Below are 19081 nucleotides of genomic sequence, written 5' to 3' on the forward strand. Positions count from 1 at the left end.
CATCCTGGGCGTCGGCCAACAGTGACAAACACTGAACGCTATAAAATAACTGACAATCATATTTAGCAATTAATTTGTGTTAACAAGCAAGCTAACATCATCTGGAAGTCGCTACGTAACAACCCGTTCATTCACTACTCAGAAACAAAAAATACATACAAATAAAATGTTTCATAATCTGACATATGGACCCTTTAAATGTAGCATTTCCGAAATCCTGTAATAGTTTATTGGAAACGAGATAAAACCTGGAGAAAAGAGAAGGAGACAAAACTTAATGTCCACATTAAACCTTTTGCTGTTGTGTGTCTGGTCTCAGAGGAGGCAGCCAGGTTCACCAAGAACCTGTCCAATGTTGAGGGAATGGAGACGGACAGTGTGAAGATGATCTGCGAGGTGTCCAAGGCCAGTGCCGAGGTCACGTGGTACAGAGGAGAAGAGGAGCTGCCAGAGGGCGGCCGCTACGAGCAGATCATGGATGGACGCAAGAGGATCCTGATCATCCAGGACCTGAGGTTGGAGGATGCCGGAGAGTACAACTGCAGGCTGAGTACAACGGTCAAGACGTCCGCCACACTCAAACTCAACGGTGAGAAAAAAATAATAAATGATTGTGTCACTGGCGAGGAAGAGCAGTTAAAGTACTTAGATATGCTATGTGCTACGCTAATCTATGTTATATTGTTAGAAGAAAACAAAGAAGAAACTCTAACTCTTTCTCCTCTTCTTCTTCCTCTTTCCAGAACTTGCAGCCGAATTCATCGCCCGTCCTCAGAACCAGGAGGCGGTGGAGGGTGAGAAGGCCGAGTTCGCCTGCTCCGTTTCCAAAGAAACCTACGAGGTAAAATGGTTCAGAGGTGACAAGGAGCTCGAGTCCGGGGACAAATATACCATCATCAGCGAAGGAAAGAGAAGAGCTCTTATTGTGAAAAACTGCGAACTGAAGGATGAGGGAGGTTACGTTGCCCACATCGGGAGCGTTAAAGCCTCGGCTGATCTGTATGTGATTGGTAAGACTCGTGTTTTCTTTTTCCACAGCTTCGCTTAGGTTATTTCAGAGCGTATGTTTGGTTTTAACAAGTTTGTCTTCTGTTTCAGAAAAACTAAGGATCATCACGCCGATTAAAGACACAGAGGTGAAGGAGGGAAGTGAGATTGTGTTCAACTGTGAGATGAACACAGAGGGAGCGAAGGCCAAGTGGCTGAAGAACGAGGAGACCATATTCGAGAGCAGCAAGTACATGATGTCTCAGAGGGACAATGTCTTCTCTCTGAGGATCAAAAACGCCCAGAAGGCCGACGAGGCCAGCTACACCATCAACCTGACCAATCAGAGAGCAGAGCAGGCCAAATGCACTGCCAGAGCTAAAGTCGCAGGTAAATAACAGCATTAGATCTTTCGTTGCCAAAGACCCCATTGTTTCCTGAAGTGCTGATGTGTGCAACTGCTCATAAAACTTATAAAAATAGAGAAAGAAATTATAATTATTCACTGTTTTCTCACTCTGTCTGTCCACAGAGGAGAAGTTGAAATTCCTGGACCCCATCGAGGACATCGAGACTCAGGAGAAGAAGACCATCAGCTTCATCTGTAAGGTGAACCGGCCAGAAGTGACAGTGAAGTGGATGAAGGCCGGCCAGGAGGTGACGCTCAGCAAACGCATTGTCTACAGAGTCGACAACCTCAAACACAGCCTGACCATCAAGGACTGTGTGATGGACGATGAGGGCGAGTACACCGCCGTGGTCGGAGACGACAAGTGCGCAGCCGAGCTGATCATCAGCGAGGCACCGACAGACTTCACGGCACAGCTCAAAGACCAGACCATCACAGAGTTCGAGGATGCAGAGTTCACCTGCAAGCTGAGCAAGGAGAAGGCTGTGGTGAAGTGGTACAGGAATGGACGGGAGATCAGAGAAGGACCCAGGTATCACAGAGATGCTTAATAAAAAACTTTTGTCTTGAAACAGAATTTACACCTCACACAGTTAGTCAGTTGGATGCCCCTGCCTTGCATCGCTCTTGGCTAGTAGAAAGGAATCGTTTGTTTTGTAGCTTAGCAAGCAAGCTATCGTTATCCAGCTAAAAGCTAATTATTGTTAAAAGTGATACATAAAAACAAAATGCTTAAGAATCTTACATATGGCACTAGGTTAAATTAAGATTTTCATTATCTTTGTCTTGAAGATATCACATGGAAAAAGAAGGCAAGATGTGCAGACTGATCATCAAGGTATGCAGACCTGATGATGAATGTGAATATGCCTGTGGTGTGGATGAGAGGAGGACCAGAGCCAGGCTCTTTGTTGAAGGTAAGTTCTTCAGATCTCCTCATCTGTCATCACAAACCACTGAGGCGAATATTTCCTCTTTTGAATCATCACATGTAACATGGTCTTTCTTTCCTCCAGAGACCCCAGTGGAAATTGTCAGACCTCCTCACGACATGTTCGAACCTCCGGGCTCAGACATTGTGTTCGAGGTGGAGCTCAACAAGGACAGAGTGGAGGTGAAGTGGATGAGGAACAACATGATCATTGTCCAGGGAGACAAATACCAGATGATCAGCGAGGGTAAAATCCACAGACTGCAGGTTTGTGAGATCAGACCTCGGGATCAGGGAGAGTACAGGATTGTGGCCAAAGACAAGGATGCCAGAGCCAAGCTGGAGCTGGCAGGTGAGTCAACACTGGGATTCTCCTGGAACTAAGGGTCACAGTTTGGTCAAACAGCTGAAGATATAAATGAATAAGGTCAATTAAAAAATATATTTTATCTCCTCTACAGCTGTTCCAAAGATCAAAACTACTGACCAGAACCTCGTAACGGATGCCGGTAAGCCTTTCGTCATGAGCGTGCCTTACGACGCATACCCTCGTGCAGATGCTGAGTGGGTCTTTGCGGGCACCAGTCTGCCTGTGCAGAACATTGACACCTCCATCGATAAGACTGAGTACCGCCTAAAGAGCCCCGGCAAGGAGGACCAGGGCCGGTACAAGGTGGTGATTAAGAACAAGCATGGCGTGGGAGAGGCATTCATTAACTTGGATGTGATTGGTGAGTCTGTGGGTTTGAATCAATCATGGGTGAACTGCTAGATTATGTATGAGAGGTGGATCTCAGAAGAGTTTTTAAATGTCATGTTGCTCTTTACAGACGTCCCCGGACCCATCAAGAACCTGAGAGTGGTCGACACCACCGATGGTGAAGTCAGTTTGGCCTGGGAGGAACCTGAGAGCGATGGCGGAAGCAAGATTATCGCCTATGTGGTGGAGAGACGAGATGTGAAGCGTAAGACCTGGACCTTGGCTACAGACCGTGCTGATACCCCAGAGTACTGTGTCAGCGGCCTCCAGAAGGACTCCATGTACCTGTTCAGAGTCTGCGCCCGAAACAGAGTCGGCAGCGGACCCCTTGTTGCCCTCGAGGATGCCGTCCAGGCCAAGAACAAGTTTGGTAAGAAACACCCCCACTTACATTGACATACCGTCCCCACACTTGAATCCAATCCAATACTTCATATTTGATTTCTACCATCAGACGTTCCAGATGCTCCGGAGAACGTAGCAGTCGCAACGGTGAACAGGTTTGGTGCCACTGTCACTTGGGAGCCTCCCAGGTTCGACGGCGGCTCTGAGATCACCGCCTATGTGATTGAGCTCCGTGACAGGACCTCTGTAAAGTGGGAGGCAGCCATGGTCTGTGGAGCCAATGACCGCTCAGCAGCACTTAATGACGTGGTGGAGAACAAGGAGTACATTTTCAGAGTCCGAGCCGAGAACAAGGCTGGCATCGGCAGGCCCAGCGCTGCGACCAACCCAGTCAAGATAATGGATCCCATTGGTGAGTGAAAACCTGCGGTTCGACTGTTGTTGGATCTCATGCCTGTAAAAACCACCACAATCTCATTTCATTGGTCCTTTTTGGTTGTGACTGCAGAGAGGCCGAGCCCGCCTCTGAACCTGAACTTCAGTGACCAAGTCAAAACATCAGTCACACTCACCTGGGAGACGCCCACCAGCAATGGTGGCAGCATGATCACCGGCTACATCATTGAGAAATGCGACGACGGCATCTACAAGTGGCTCCGCTGCAACGCCAGACTTTGTCAGGACCTCTCTTACCGGGTACAGAGTTTACTGCAAAAAAATATACAATATACACAAAATACACAACATACAATAGTGCAAATGGACCATCAGCAACAAATAGGTTGTATGAATAGCCAGCCTGTGTTTAATGCCTGTATGAATAAATATAAGACTTTATGTATATGTTGTTATTGTTTGCTTGTTCTCTTTAGGTGTCTGGTCTGAAACCGGGTCAGAAGTACTTTTACAGAGTTTGTGCTGAGAACGCAGCCGGTGTCTCCGATCCAGCCGAGCAACTCGGACCGCTGCTCGCCGATGACCCTCATAGTACGAAATTGATTCAAAATCCTAAAGATATTCAAAGATACAAAACATGAGTAAACTAACACACTAGAAATCTACAATATTGACATATTATGTAAAGATGCAGCCATAAACAACATGGTTGTATGTATACTTGTTTTTGCTTCAGTGAAGTCTTGGTTTGATTAGCTTCAGATTATCATTGCTACTCTTTTTGGGTCTATAATTTCTTAACAATTTCCCAGGATATACATCACGTTGCCTTAAGAACAAGCTTTCTGGTAATAAATGACTAATAAATTCACATTTAACAAAATGCTAAGTGACAGAACTTTGTCTCATTGTCCTATAATTAAAGTTACATAGTTCTTTCCAAAAAGCTGTCTAGGAAATTATTAAGGAAAGATGGACCCATGCGATACTTTTTTAATTCAGAATTAAAAGTAAATTGGAATTCAGGAGCTCTCTTTGATTCCTGAAGCAGTAATCTAGTAGATGGTAGTATAACTCACCCATTTTTCTCTTTTCGCAGTCGGTCCAACCTTTGACCTGAGTGCTTTCAGAAACGGTCTGGAGGTGATTGTGCCCCAGCCTCTCACCATCAGAGTCCCCATCACCGGATACCCAACCCCCGTCTCCACGTGGACCTTCGGAGAGAAGAAGCTGACCACCGCAGACGATCGCGTCTCCATGGTGACAAAGCCCACGTACACAGAGCTGACGGTCGTGCCGAGTGTCCGTCCAGACAAAGGCACCTACACCCTGCAGTTGGAGAATGACGTTTCATCTGTCTCTGGAGAGATCGAAGTCAACGTCATTGGTAACTGCATTTTTTCTTAAATTCAAAATACAATTTTATAATAAAGTGTAAGCAAATGCAAAATATTAATGCTAATGGTGAGTTTATTTTAATGAAAAGTAGACAAATTGCCCTGGTATGGTAGACTAGCAACCTCTTCAGGGTGTACGCCACCTAATTTATTGTTCAATACCTTTATTTTTCCAGCATGCCCCAGTGCTCCCAAGGACTTCAAGGTGGCTGAAGTAACCCGACAACACGTCCACCTGATGTGGGAGGCTCCAGAGCACGATGGAGGAAGTCCGGTCACCCACTATCAGATCGAGAAGAGAGAAGTGTCTCGCAAGACCTGGGCCAAGGTACACCTGGGTGTTTACCTCTGTAGTGCCGTGAGAGAATCTACAGGAAGGTCTTGAATGCAGACTGATGAGTCTTTGTAGGCTTAAACTGTGCTAAGAAAACACAAAGTGAAGCAGTAGCATGATTGTATACTGTGTCATTTTAAAGATGCAAGTATATTTAAATTTGCTGTTGGTAGTGAAAATTGTTAAAAGTTGAGACTGTCTTCAGGCTGTGTGCTGTGTACTGTAACACAAAAGCAAATCAAGGTGGGTTTCCTTGAAAGGAAAAGAGTAAAACTATTGTAAAGAGCTGAAACATATCCATCCATATATATATATATATATAATATATATATATATATATAGCTCTTTTGAACATAGTTGAAGGTGAAAGTTGAATTTTGATTACATTTGTTGGCTGTAGGGTGCCCAAAATAAAGCATGGCAGAGGTTCAGCATTTAGCACCCACACAGCTGTATATTGCCTTTTCATGCACCCTAACCCCACAAAAAAAGAAGTGAAGTGAGTTTTTTTTGTTTGAGGCAGCGCTGCTGAAAATAAGACGATTGAGTCTACGGTAGTGTTTGTGTTAATTCCTCACCATTGCAATTATGTGTTTTCTAGGTTGCAACCGGCATCATGGACCTGGAGCACACCATAACAGATGTAATTGAAGGAAAGGAGTATTTGTTTAGTGTTACCGCCTGCAACAAGTGTGGACCCGGAGAGCCGGCATATATTGACGAGCCCGTCAATGTGTCCTCTCCTGCCAGTGAGTATTTACACAAACTAAACTAAAAAAGAGGGCATATGTTTCCTTTGTTTTTGATAAAATTTTGTTGTAGAGATTTCAAGTTTTCACCAGATACAAATCTTCACTATGATTCTTCTTCCCCAGCTATACCCGATCCTCCTGAGAACCTGAAGTGGCGCGACAAGAGCAGCAAGAGCATCTTCCTGTCCTGGGAGCCTCCGAAGTACGATGGTGGTGCCCCAATCAAAGGCTACGTGGTGGACAAGTGTCAGCGTGGTACTGATAAGTGGGAACCCTGCGGCGATCCCGTCCCAGAATTGAAGTGAGTGTTTACAGTTTTTCAGAGTGATAACAGTGTTTAAGAAACTAATGTGTAATGACTTCTACAAAAGCATTTTGTTTCCTTGCTTAACAGTTCTCTGATTTGTGTCCTGTTCTATATTTTGGAACAGTTGTGTATAATATATGTTGTGTGCTCACAGGTTCCAGGTGACCGGCCTGATCGAGGGTCAGTGGTACGCCTACAGAGTCAGAGCTTTCAACAAACTGGGAGCCAGCCGACCATGCCGAGCCACCGATGAGATCCAGGCCGTCGATGCCAGAGGTACGCAAGCTAGTGCTCCTTCTAATCCCTCAATACTACATCCTAATTTCAGACCAAGAACAGGAATAGTATTGCATTGTGTCAGCTTGACCAGGATAGGATAGACAAAACCACCATACTACCAAATATTTCTATTGGAGTAAGAGTATTGGGATTAGGAGTAACAGTAATGGGATTAGGAGTAACGCTAATGGGATCGGGAGCAGGGTTAATGGGATCAGGAGTAAGGGTAATCAGATCAGGAGTGAGTGTAAAGGGTAATTGTAATTTTCTGCAAAGGGTGTGGATTTTGAGCAAACCCTCGTGTTTTGTTCTCTCTTACACTTTCCAACAATTCCAACAGAGCCTCCAGAGATCCAGCTAGATGTGAAGCTTCTGGCTGGTCTGACCGCCAGGGCTGGTACCAAGATCGAGCTTCCAGCCGATGTTAAAGGAAAGCCTGATCCCCGGGTGAAGTGGACAAAGGCTGACCTGGTCCTGCGGGCAGATGACCGCATTACCATCGACACCCAGCCGGGACACTCCAAGCTGTCCATTGCTAAAACCACTAGAGGAGACACATCTACCTACATCATCGAGGCAGTCAACGCCTGCGGACGTGCCACTGCCACCATCGATGTCAACATTCTTGGTACAGAAGCTTCTTCAATCTTATCAATGTCAAAAAATTTGTCAACCTCATATGAAGTCGTGCTAGTGTCGGAATGTTTCGCAAGGTCTGTTCCTGAAACTGAGATATTGCCATCTTTCTCCGTTTTACCTCCTCCTCTTTAGATAAACCTGGCCCTCCAGCTGCCTTCGACATCTCAGAGATCACCAACGAGTCATGTTCCCTGGCATGGAACCCTCCCAGGGATGACGGCGGCTCACCCATCACTAACTACATTGTGGAGAGTCGGCAGACAGACAAAGAGGAGTGGGTGAAGCTGTCAGCCACGGTGAAACACACCACTTTCAAGGCCTGCAAGCTCACAGCTATGAAGGAGTACATTTTCAGGATCAGCGCTGAGAACCAGTACGGCATAGGCGAACCTGCAGAGCATACTCCAATCATTGCAAAGTATTCCTTCGGTATGTTGTTTTTTTTTTTTTTTCTGTCTATCCAAAATGGTCCATTTTTAAGAAGTACACATTGTAAAATATATACATCTAATGATAAATCATTTAAATTTTTATTTGTTTCAGATCCTCCTGGTCCTCCAACCAGAGTCACACCCTCTGACATTGCGAAGGATGCTGTGACACTGACCTGGTTTGAGCCGGATGAGGACGGCGGCAATCCCATCACCGGATACTGGGTTGAGAAGTTTGATCCAGAGAGTGACAAGTGGATCAGATGCAACAAACTGCCCATTAAGGACACAACCTTCAGGTAAATGATGACACTTCAAATAACACGAATAATGATTAAAATCCATCACACAACGTGGTGAAAGATATTTATATGTAAAGAAAAGATGGAGAACATATTGTCTAACCCTGCTTTGATGTGGTTGCAGGGTGAAGGGACTTCCCACCAAGAAGAAGTACCGCTTCCGTGTTCTGGCTGAGAATCTGGCTGGACCTGGAAAACCAAGCTCAGAGACCGATCCCGTCCTCATCAAAGATCCCATTGGTATGCCACAGTGAACTCTACTTAGGTTCAGTCAAACCTAATCAAAGCGTAATGGGATCACGAGTCAGGTTAATAGGATTGGGAGTCAGGTTAATGGGATTGTGAGTAGGAATAATGGGATTGGGAGTAAGAGTAATAGGATTGGGAGTCAGGTTAATGGGATTGGGAGTAAGAGTAATGGGATCGGGAGATGGGGCAATGGGATAGGGAGTAAGAGTTATGAGATTGGAAGAGTAATTGGATGATTTTAATAACACCACATTCTTCTTCAGATCCTCCATGGGCTCCTGGTAAACCTGTCATCAGGGACATTGGCAAGACCACAGCCCTACTGGCATGGACCAGGCCGGAGCATGATGGCGGGGCAAAGATCGAAGGCTACATCATCGAGTTCCAGAAGACTGGAAGCGAGGAATGGATCCGCATTGCAGAGGACATTCCTCAGACTGAGCACCAGCTGCAAGGCCTGATGGAGAAGCAGGAGTACTCATTCCGGGTCAAGGCTGTAAACAAAGCTGGCGAGAGCGAACCCAGTGAGCCCAGCGACCCTGTGGTCTGCAAGGAGAGACTTTGTAAGTCCAACTTTAGGGCATAAGGAGGGTGGACAGGGTTATGTCTGAGAGGACTGTAGCCTTTAAACATTTTTAAAAAACTTAAAAAGTTAACTTGGAGTTGGTCTGAAAACTTCAATATAGTTGCATCTTAATATATCTTAATATAATTATGCATCTAAATATCTTTTTGGCCAGTACAGTTTTATTTATTAAACATACCTCTTCTTCTATTTCCTTAAAAAGTCCTTTGGCCAGTACTCATACCTCAATTTAAGCAACACAACAACTATAGACCACTATATACTGTAAAACTTGTCTGTGGGGGTTATTATCCCTGTCTACCATCAGGGATACAAAAACTTCCTCAGCACAGGTCATGTATGACCATGAGTTCATTAATGAATTAATGAAAACATGTGCGTGTTACACTGCCTGCCTTTCATTTACCAATTTCCTGTTTTTCATTCAACAGACCCTCCGTCCGCCCCCCAGTGGCTGGAGGTGAGTAACATCACCAAGATTAACGCCGACCTGAAGTGGCAGGCTCCCAGCAGCGATGGAGGCTCGCCCATCACTAACTACGTGGTAGAGAAGAGGGATGTGAGGCGTAAGGCCTGGCAGTCTGTCGACACCACCGTCAAGGAGCTCAAGTACACGGTCACTCCTCTTAATGAAGGATCGCTGTACGTGTTCCGTGTTGCTGCAGAGAATGCCGTGGGAATGGGTGAATACTGTGAGCTAGAGGATGCAGTTCTCGCCAAAGACACTTTCAGTAAGTTTGCAACAGTTTTCAGGATTATGGGTTTTCATCTGTGAGTATTTTATTATCCCTTTTAATTCACGCCAAATTTAAAACTTCAACATCATCAGGATGTTTGTTCTGTCCAACACTTTCATATTGTTGCGTCAATCAACCAACCGTTTCCTAGTCCTAATATAAGCCAAGCCCAGTGGATAGCTTTCTGTGTTATTTATTGATCCTGAGTAGGACTGCAAAGAAAAGAGGCTACAGCCAAACTGTCTGGTTATTAATGTTTGTCATGTTCTCTGCAGCAACTCCTGGACCCCCTTATGCCCTGACAGTGGTAGAGGTCACCAAGAGACACGTGGAACTGAAATGGGAAGCTCCCAAGAGCAACGGTGGAAGACCCATAACCAAGTAAGACTACAAACTGCTGTAAAACTACTGTCAATTGCTAATGAAGCAGACAATGGCCATGAAGCTAATCTTACCATTCAGACTTTCTTACAAAAATAACAGAGAAGAGGGGATGGAAATCAACTCTATAAATGTAATCCTAGTTCCCCTTTATAGTGTTTGAGACACCAGATATAAATATTAATTGATATAACTATTCAACAAGACAATCCCCTTTTGCTTCCCAGGTATGTAATTGAGAAGAAAGAGAAGCTGGGAACTCGCTGGCTGAAGTGCTGCAAGACTCCAGACAGACAGACTCAGTTCAAGGTGACAGATGTGGACGAAGGGTCTGAGGTGCAGTTCCAGGTCAGAGCCGAGAACGAGGCTGGAGTCGGAGATCCAAGTGAACCCACCGAGATCCTCACCATAGAGGATGCAACTAGTAAGAGACCCTCAAATATTTATAGCAAACACAGATGGAGGGATTTGTCCTTGTGGCATTCTGCTGATGAATGCAGTTTTTAAAGATCTATACAACACAACCATGAAGAAAACATTTCAGATGTAACCTCAGACATCCTCCTTTCTGTACAGGTGCTCCATCTCCTCCTCTGGAAGTGACCATCCCTGATGCCAGCAGGGAGCACATCAACGTCACCTGGAAACCTCCAGCTAAAGATGGCGGCTGCCCGATCACCGGCTACCATGTGGAGGTGGCCGAGGCTCGTCCTGAGCTAAAGTGGCTCAGAGTCAACAACAGACCCATCAAGGAGCTCAACTTCAGGATTGATGATGGAATCAAACCAGAGAAGAAGTATGTCATCAGGGTCCGTGCCATCAACTCTGTTGGTGTTAGCGATCCCTCTGAGATCTCTGACAAGGTCTTCACCAAGGATCCCGACTGTAAGCATTGACAGAATTTCAATTTAAAAGAAGTGCAATCAAAACACTAATAATTTACCCTTACTAATAACCCTGTTCTCTGGTCCCAAGGTGCTCCAACCATAAATTTGGAGGCACAGGACGTGGTCGTGATTGAGGGTGAGAAGCTGCACCTGAACATCCCCTATAGGGCAATCCCAACACCCAAGATGGTTTGGCAGAAGGACACAGTGGAGTGCAAGGCTGACGACCGGCTCTCCATGACAGTGGAGATGAACAGTGCTCACCTGGAGCTGCTTAAGTGCAAACGTGCCGATGCCGGCACCTATGCCATCACCCTGGAGAACAGTCTGGGAACTGCCACCGGGACAATCAATGTCAAAGTCATCGGTAGGATGTCCTTTATGTTACTGTGCTTGGGAAACATAACAGCGTGTTTTGTTCATATGTTCATAAAGTATTTGTACACCACTCCTAACCACTGATTTCCAATGAAGTTGTTGCATTTCAGATAGATTATGGGGAATATAATGACCTCAGTAATTCTGAAAACCTGCCAGTAGCCCTGCTATTAGCACCATTTTTGGATATATAGTATTTCACCAGAAAGAACAATCACCCTTACACATTTTTTCTTCCCATCTGAACCCTATAGGTCTCCCCGGTCAGTGTAAGGACATCACCTCCAGCGAACCCACCAAGAACTCCTGCAAGATTAGCTGGGAAGCCCCAGAGGACGATGGTGGCACCCCGATTGTCAGCTACACCCTGGAGCGCCGTGAGGCCTCCAAGAAGACCTACATGCCCGTCATGTCAGGAGAAAACATCCTGACCTACACCGTCAAAGACCTCTATGTCAACTGCGAGTACTACTTCAGAGTGAAGACCCTCAACAAGGTCGGAGCCGGAGAATATCTAGAGCTACGCAACCCGGTCATCACAGAGGAAGTCAAACGTAAGTCATGGTTTTAGCTCAATAACCCACAGGGGCAATTTTAAATTAAGCAATAGGACCTCCAAACCTGTCAATAAAATGTGATAAAAATATGGAAATATATTAAACTTAAGTATCAGCTATGGAGACAGCTCAGACATTTACTGTTTGTCTCATATGGACTTCACAGAGAAACCAGACCCACCCATCCAGGTGGAGGCTTGCGATCCAACATCCAAGTCCATTACAGTCACCTGGAAGGCTCCCGACAACGACGGCGGCTGTCCCATCCAGGGCTACATCGTGGAGAAGATCGAGAAGGACGGTGACCGCTACGAGAAGGTCACCCCAAGTCTGGTCCCCGGTTTCTCCTATGTGGTGACAGGTCTAAAGGAGGACATGGAGTACCAGTTCAGGGTCCGAGCCGAGAATGCCGCTGGAGTCAGTGAGCCGTCTCGCAGCACGCAGCCCATTAAGGCTGCAGACCCTGTTGGTATGAAAATCTTTTACTTAACCGGAGAAAGTGTTTTTAGCTTCAGACATTAAAGAAGAGCTTCCTAAACACTAATCACTCTTTTTCAATTTTCAGATAAACCTAAGGTCACCCTCCATGCCCGTGTGCAGTCCGGTTTGTGCATTAAGAAGGGCGAGGAGATCCGAATTGACGCCTACATCTCCGGCTCCCCTTATCCCAAGGTCACCTGGCTGAGAGAAAATGAGGACGTCACCAAAGAGCCAACGAAAAAGATCATCCCTGTGTTCAAGAAGAAGACCAAGGCCAAGGTTCGTGTCCTCAGAGAGTCCTGAACATTTTAATGTACTTCTACATATTTTCTAAGGAAAAAACTTCACTTCCGCCTTCATTACCTTCAGGTTCCTGAACCAGTTGAGGAGTTCGCGACTCCACTGCGTGAGCGTCTGGGTATGGATCAGACCAAGAAGGGTCAGTCTGTGGTGATGATCCGCGATGCTGTCAGAACCGATCATGGCACCTTCACCATCCAGGTCGAGAACACTCACGGTGTTGCCAATGCCTCCTGCTTCGTCAACGTCCTTGGTAAGACTGTAGTTTTCTTATATCCATCCTGATACCTGAACCTGCAGGTCATGAGGCCTCCTAATAGACCTAACCTTTTAATCAGTTGAGTTATGGTTAAAATTGGTCCTTAGTTATAAAAATATTACATTTATATTTTCAAAAAATGGAAATCAGAAACTCATAACAAATTTCTGTTTTATAACAAGTGGCACTCAAATTATTGCAATTTTATTCAATGGATTTACAATTTTGTCTCATAATTGTTGAATTTTGATTTAAAAAATTTACCAAAATTAAAAAGAAAGAAAATGACTGTGACTAAAGGTACATAGTTTGTTTAAATGTGTTTGGTTTGTTGAGTCAGATCCATAAAAACCCTTCAACGTTGACTCTGTTTTGCTGCAGACAAACCCGGCGCTCCAATCAACTTCACCTTTGATGAGATCAGGAACACCTCTGTCATCTGTAACTGGGAGCCTCCTGAGGACGATGGTGGCAGCGAGATCCTGAACTACATCCTGGAGAAGAAGGACAACAAGAACGATGAGATCGGTTGGATCACCATCACCTCAACCCTGAAGGGCACTAGCTGCCCCATCACCAAACTCATCGAGGGGAAGGAGTACATCTTCAGAGTCACCGCTGAGAACAAGTTCGGCTGTGGGCCACCGTGTATCTCTGAGCCACTGGTCGCCAAGAACCAGTTTGGTAAGTAAAATAAAATAAACAAAATCTCAGGTCACCTTTTATAGATCAAAAAATCCGAAATATTAACAAATACTGCTAAACCTATGACCTCAGACTGAGTTACAGTGTAATCTGACTGGCTGAACAATACACAATATACACATAAAATTCCATGTAATAAACAGAACTCTCAAATAAATATTTATAGTTTTTAATTAACGATTCCCTTTTTATGATACCTACATACTTACTTTATTTGTACTTTTGTATAGTAAAACAAATAAATTACGCACAAAATCTTTTGTAATTTTAAATGTACATATTGTTTAATAATAAATCAGAATTACCATCACTTTTTAAAACACAATCACAAATAATAAAAGTGTTTAAAACAATTCTTTAAATGTACGTTTTATACATAAAACTTTTTTTTTACTTTGTCAGTCCCTGGTGGTTGTATCAAGACACAACACAAAATAATTCTTATGCTGGTGCAAATTGGGATTCTAAAAACAAACACATTGACATTTTCTGCCACCTTCCCACAAAAGTTACTCGTCCTGTCTCCTCCCCCCTCAGATCCTCCTGATGCTCCCAACACTCCCAGAGTCCACGAGGTGACGGCAAACAGTGCCCACATCTCCTGGCATGAGCCAAAGGATAACGGCAGCCCGATCCTGGGCTACTGGATCGAGAGAAAGGAGGTGAATAGCAAACACTGGACTCGAGTCAACCGTGCCCTCCTCAATTCTCTGGAGGTGAAGATCACTGGCCTGATGGAGGGACTCACCTACATCTTCAGGGTGTGTGCCGAGAACCTGGCCGGCCCCGGACCATTCAGCGAGCCCAGCGACCGCACCATTGCCATGGACGCCATCCGTAAGTTTGCCAATCCTAGACCAGACTAGAGGTCGACAGCAAGCAACAGCAGAGATAAAATAAACAAAAGAAACCAAAACATAACAAGACACACTGCTTTGCTTTAAAACAATTTTGAGTTGTTGATCACAAAGCCAAGTACAAGTTTAACCTGCGGCTGTGTAGTAGCACTCCTCAGCCAATCTGCTGCCATTGCTTCCTCTTCCATTTTTATGGTGTTTTATGGTATTACATTCCTTTGAAGGCAACTGAAAGTTACAGACAAAATGCACAATCAAACATTGTCCTGTTGAGTTAAGTCTGATAATTTCCTCAGAAAACTAATCTGTTTCCCCCCATGCAGTGCCTCCTGGTCCCCCCACACCATGGATTGTGGACACTGGGAAGGACTCTATCATCGTGGCATGGAAGCCCCCTCTGTACAACGGTGGAGGAGACATCCTGGGATACCATGTTGAGAAGGTACAGTAACCTCACCGGACTCTTGGATTTCTAGTAACAATGATGTATTTACAGGTCTCTTCTTCTGGACCTGTGATGTTAAACTATTGTCTTCTGATCACAGGTTTTGGCTGGAGAGAAGGAGTGGACTCGCAGCACAGAGTTCAGGTGTAAAGAGCTGACTTACACTGTGACGGGTCTGACTGAGGGAGCAGATTATTACATCCGAGTCTTAGCCGTCAATGACGCTGGTCCTGGAGCTCCCGGTGTGACCGAACCTGTCACCGTCACAGAGCCTCAAGGTATGGACAGTTTTGTAAGGGAACAAGAAGATGCTACTTTACTTGAACTTATTGTTTTTGGCATTAACAAAAAAAGACTTTCAGACAAAGACAATTCAGTGCTTCCTGCTGCTGCTTCGCAGTAAATGCTCTCAAGTCAAGAGAATAATTTATTGTTTTTTGTGAGCTGCAGAGGAAGTCTGACAACTAAAAGAAACATGTTCTGTTCAAAGACTGTTCTCAAAGACTGACTCATCTATATGTCCTTTAGAAACTCCCAATGTGGACTTTGATGTCTCTGTGAAGAATGGCGTCATCATCAAGGCCGGAGAGCCCCTGAAGCTTCCTGCCTTGGTGATCGGCCGTCCCCAGCCCGAAGTCAAATGGGCTAAAGATGAAGCCGAACCTGACAAGGAGCGAATGATCGTGGAAACGGAGGGCAGGAACAGCACTCTGTTCATCAAGAAGGCTGTAAGGTCAGATCACGGAAAGTACCAGATCACCGGCACCAACAGCAGTGGCACCAAGACCGCAGAGACCAGAGTGGACGTTATGGGTCAGTGTTGAATAAATATAAAACAATATCAAGGTTTTATTTTTATAAAAATTACTTTCTTGTACCTTACAGTACTGAATTTATACAAACTTTTATATAGTAAGAGACCCAAGGTACCCCTAATAGATCCCATATGAGAATTTTTTTCTGGTCTGTCTCCATAGATGTGCCCGGACCAGTGGTCGACTTGAAGACTGTTGTGGTGACCAAGAAGAACATCACCCTCACCTGGTCTGACCCTGTGGACAACGGCGGCAGTGACATCATCGGCTACGAGATCCTGAGGAAGGACGCCAAGATGAAACTCTTCCGCCAGCCCATTGAGACGGCATCCTGCAAGTGTGACATCCAGGGCCTGCTGTCCGGTGAGGAGTACGACTTCAGGGTTGTTGCCAGGAACAAGTACGGTGACGGAGCTCCATCTGACATTGGACCCATCCTGGCCGAGGATCCAAAAGGTAAATCCATCAAAGTTTGTCCGACTTTGGATATCAGATGACAATTTTTCTAAAATATATCAAAGAAATAGCATAGAAGATCTGTGTTGACCAAACTCATTCACAATGTTTTAGGTACTCCATCTGCTCCCGAGAAACTGCACTACACCGACAGGAGCAAGACCACCATCACCCTGGCTTGGCAGCCGCCTCGCACCGATGGTGGCAGCCCAATCAGAGGCTACTACGTTGAGAAGATGAGGTCGGACAGCAATGAATACGATGTGGCAAACCGCAAGATCTTCACAGAGTGTTGCGGGACCATTGAGAACCTGTCTGAGAACCAGGACTACCTGTTCCGTGTCAAAGCTGTGAACGAGGTTGGGGACGGAGATCCCTCCAAGCCCATCACTGCCAGGATCCAGGACGATGAAAGTAAGAAATTCACTTTTAAAATCTTTAAAGATATTTGATTTTATCAGGCTATTTAGGCTGATGTAAGCAACAGCATGAAATTTACAAATATTTATGTCCATAGTCGCACCAGTTATCACCATCCTGAAGTTCTTCAAGAGCAACGCCATCATTGTGAAAAAAGGCTCGGCCATCGACATCCCAGCAGAGGTGAAGGGACTTCCTCTGCCAACGCTCCAATGGATGAAGGACGATGTGGTGATCGAGAAGCCTGATGAAGAGAAGATGACGATGGAGACTGAGGAGGTAAAAACTGATATATGTTCATGGATTTCACTCAAACTGTGCGTCCAGCAATTTTTGCTTAGTTTCTCATGTTAGCTGCATTCAAGATCTGAGAATGAGCGCTTAAAGCTCATAATTATTAAATCCTTTAACCTCCCCTAACTCTACCTGTAACACCTAACTTAACCACACCTCTATATGCCTAACCAGAACCCTAAGCTCAGCACCAGTGGATGTTTCAATATTTATAAAGCATATTGAAACTGCCTTGTGTATGATATTGTGCTTCATACATAATTTTCATTCTCATCTTCAGGTGGACCGGACGACTCTGAAGACTAAGATTGCCATGCCAGTCACAATCAGACAGGACAAGGGCAACTACAAGCTGGTGGCTGAAAACTGCTACGGCAAAGCACAGCATGTCATCCGAGTCGAGATCCTCGGTAAGATAATGTCTCAAAAAAACGGAATCTTACACGTGTCATTTTCCACATCAGGTTTAGTTTCTGTCATCTAGTGGAGTTAAATATACTGTACAAACACAATGAACCATATGTTAACCAAACCATGTGTTTTCAGACCGCCCTCTTCCTCCGAGGAACGTTGTAGTCTCAGACATCAAGGCAGACTCGTGCTACCTGACCTGGGACGCCCCGGATGACAATGGAGGCAGTGAGATCACCAACTACATTGTGGAGCGTAGGGACGCCAGCAAGAAAAAGTCTGACTTCGAGGTTTTGACTATCAACCTCATCGACAGGAGATTTGGGGTGAGTCCTGGCTGAAGTGAAAAGTAAACTGGGATGTTTTGATCCATTGGTGTTGATTATATATCATTCAAAACCTAATAGACTGCTTCATTTAAATACTTTCTGAGTTTGATAACAGAGGAATGGGAGAACATTAAATAAATTATTGATTAATGTTCCTGTTCTGCTCCTTCAGGTCTACAAACTGAACTTGAACGGTACCTACCAGTTTAGGATCAAAGCTGAGAACAAGTATGGCGTCAGCGACGGCTGCGATTCAGAGAAAGTCCAACTCAGGGATCCATTCGGCCTCCCCGGACCTCCACGTAATCCTAAAATAATTGCCGCTACAGCAACCACCATGACCCTGACCTGGGATCCTCCCCTCGACAACGGCGGCTCCACCATCCAGGGATACTGGCTGGAGAAGAGAGAGCGCGGCGCCGTATACTGGGGTCGTGTCAACCGAGCTCCAGTCACCAAACCCGCAGTGAAGGGTCTGCAGTACACCGTACTCAGGCTCATCGAAGGAACCGAGTACCAGTTCAGGATTGCAGCCTCCAACGCTGCGGGAGTCGGACCACCCAGCGAGGCCTCTGAATGCCGCTTTGCTGTGGATCCATGCAGTGAGTGTTAACCCTCTTACCACCTAAAATAGGTTTAGAGTATTAGGGTAAAAACCAGAGTACACAGAGCCTTAATGCTAAAATGTTTGCACCATAAAGACTGATTATAAACACTGACCTTTCACCACCTCTCTGCTCCTCTCCCAGACCGTCCCAGCCCACCTGCTTCCCCCGAGGTTAAAGACAAAACCAAGAGCAGCATCACGCTCAAGTGGAGCCCACCTGACAAAGACGGTGGCAGCCCCATCAAGGGTTACATCATTGAGGTCCACGAGGAGGGCTCTCCCGATTGGAGGAGGGTGAATCCTGCCGACAAGCTCCACCCATCCACGGAAATCACTGTGCCCGACCTGAAAGAGGGCAAGAAGTGCAAGTTCAGGATCTACGCCGTGAACGCTGCCGGAAACTCAGAGCCTGCCAAGACAGCCGATATCCTGGTTCAGGATATCCTGAGTAAGAGCGACACACATCCTGTTCCTAATCAGATCCATACTCTTAATAAGATTCAGCACAGAATAATAAGTTAGTTAGCAGAGTTTCTTTACAATTTCACATAAAATATCGCTCAACATTAACATTTTCTCTTGTAAAACAATTGTTGATCTCAATGAAATTTAGCATGGATTGTTTACCAGAATACAAATAAATAAGCTGTTTGTTTTTG

The 19081-nt window shown here is 45.3% G+C and overlaps 1 protein-coding gene across 30 annotated transcripts in view; it reads left to right on the forward strand.

The window, feature by feature from the left end:
* Window positions 1–19081, forward strand: part of LOC118338832 (titin-like) — a 176484-nt gene that overhangs the window by 89561 nt on the left and 67842 nt on the right. For all 30 annotated transcript variants that reach the window (XM_035676237.1, XM_035676206.1, XM_035676210.1 and 27 more), the window contains 42 exons: window positions 320–589; window positions 744–1010; window positions 1099–1377; window positions 1520–1928; window positions 2189–2313; window positions 2413–2679; window positions 2789–3058; window positions 3158–3457; window positions 3542–3844; window positions 3941–4128; window positions 4305–4419; window positions 4928–5215; window positions 5402–5553; window positions 6161–6308; window positions 6435–6612; window positions 6773–6894; window positions 7238–7525; window positions 7669–7965; window positions 8080–8266; window positions 8394–8509; window positions 8782–9081; window positions 9536–9835; window positions 10117–10222; window positions 10450–10646; window positions 10799–11107; window positions 11198–11476; window positions 11742–12041; window positions 12211–12513; window positions 12610–12803; window positions 12894–13077; window positions 13465–13767; window positions 14326–14625; window positions 14969–15087; window positions 15191–15368; window positions 15619–15903; window positions 16068–16361; window positions 16476–16775; window positions 16879–17060; window positions 17356–17485; window positions 17622–17812; window positions 17988–18417; window positions 18565–18870. In XM_035676237.1, coding sequence (XP_035532130.1) covers window positions 320–589; window positions 744–1010; window positions 1099–1377; window positions 1520–1928; window positions 2189–2313; window positions 2413–2679; window positions 2789–3058; window positions 3158–3457; window positions 3542–3844; window positions 3941–4128; window positions 4305–4419; window positions 4928–5215; window positions 5402–5553; window positions 6161–6308; window positions 6435–6612; window positions 6773–6894; window positions 7238–7525; window positions 7669–7965; window positions 8080–8266; window positions 8394–8509; window positions 8782–9081; window positions 9536–9835; window positions 10117–10222; window positions 10450–10646; window positions 10799–11107; window positions 11198–11476; window positions 11742–12041; window positions 12211–12513; window positions 12610–12803; window positions 12894–13077; window positions 13465–13767; window positions 14326–14625; window positions 14969–15087; window positions 15191–15368; window positions 15619–15903; window positions 16068–16361; window positions 16476–16775; window positions 16879–17060; window positions 17356–17485; window positions 17622–17812; window positions 17988–18417; window positions 18565–18870 — 10059 coding nt within the window. The remainder of the gene's footprint in view (window positions 1–319; window positions 590–743; window positions 1011–1098; window positions 1378–1519; window positions 1929–2188; window positions 2314–2412; window positions 2680–2788; window positions 3059–3157; window positions 3458–3541; window positions 3845–3940; window positions 4129–4304; window positions 4420–4927; window positions 5216–5401; window positions 5554–6160; window positions 6309–6434; window positions 6613–6772; window positions 6895–7237; window positions 7526–7668; window positions 7966–8079; window positions 8267–8393; window positions 8510–8781; window positions 9082–9535; window positions 9836–10116; window positions 10223–10449; window positions 10647–10798; window positions 11108–11197; window positions 11477–11741; window positions 12042–12210; window positions 12514–12609; window positions 12804–12893; window positions 13078–13464; window positions 13768–14325; window positions 14626–14968; window positions 15088–15190; window positions 15369–15618; window positions 15904–16067; window positions 16362–16475; window positions 16776–16878; window positions 17061–17355; window positions 17486–17621; window positions 17813–17987; window positions 18418–18564; window positions 18871–19081) is intronic.

The sequence above is a fragment of the Morone saxatilis genome, unplaced genomic scaffold (assembly GCF_004916995.1).
Source record: "Morone saxatilis isolate NCDOM2014 unplaced genomic scaffold, NCSU_SB_2.0 Contig5, whole genome shotgun sequence".
Classification (NCBI taxonomy): Eukaryota; Metazoa; Chordata; class Actinopteri; family Moronidae; genus Morone; species Morone saxatilis.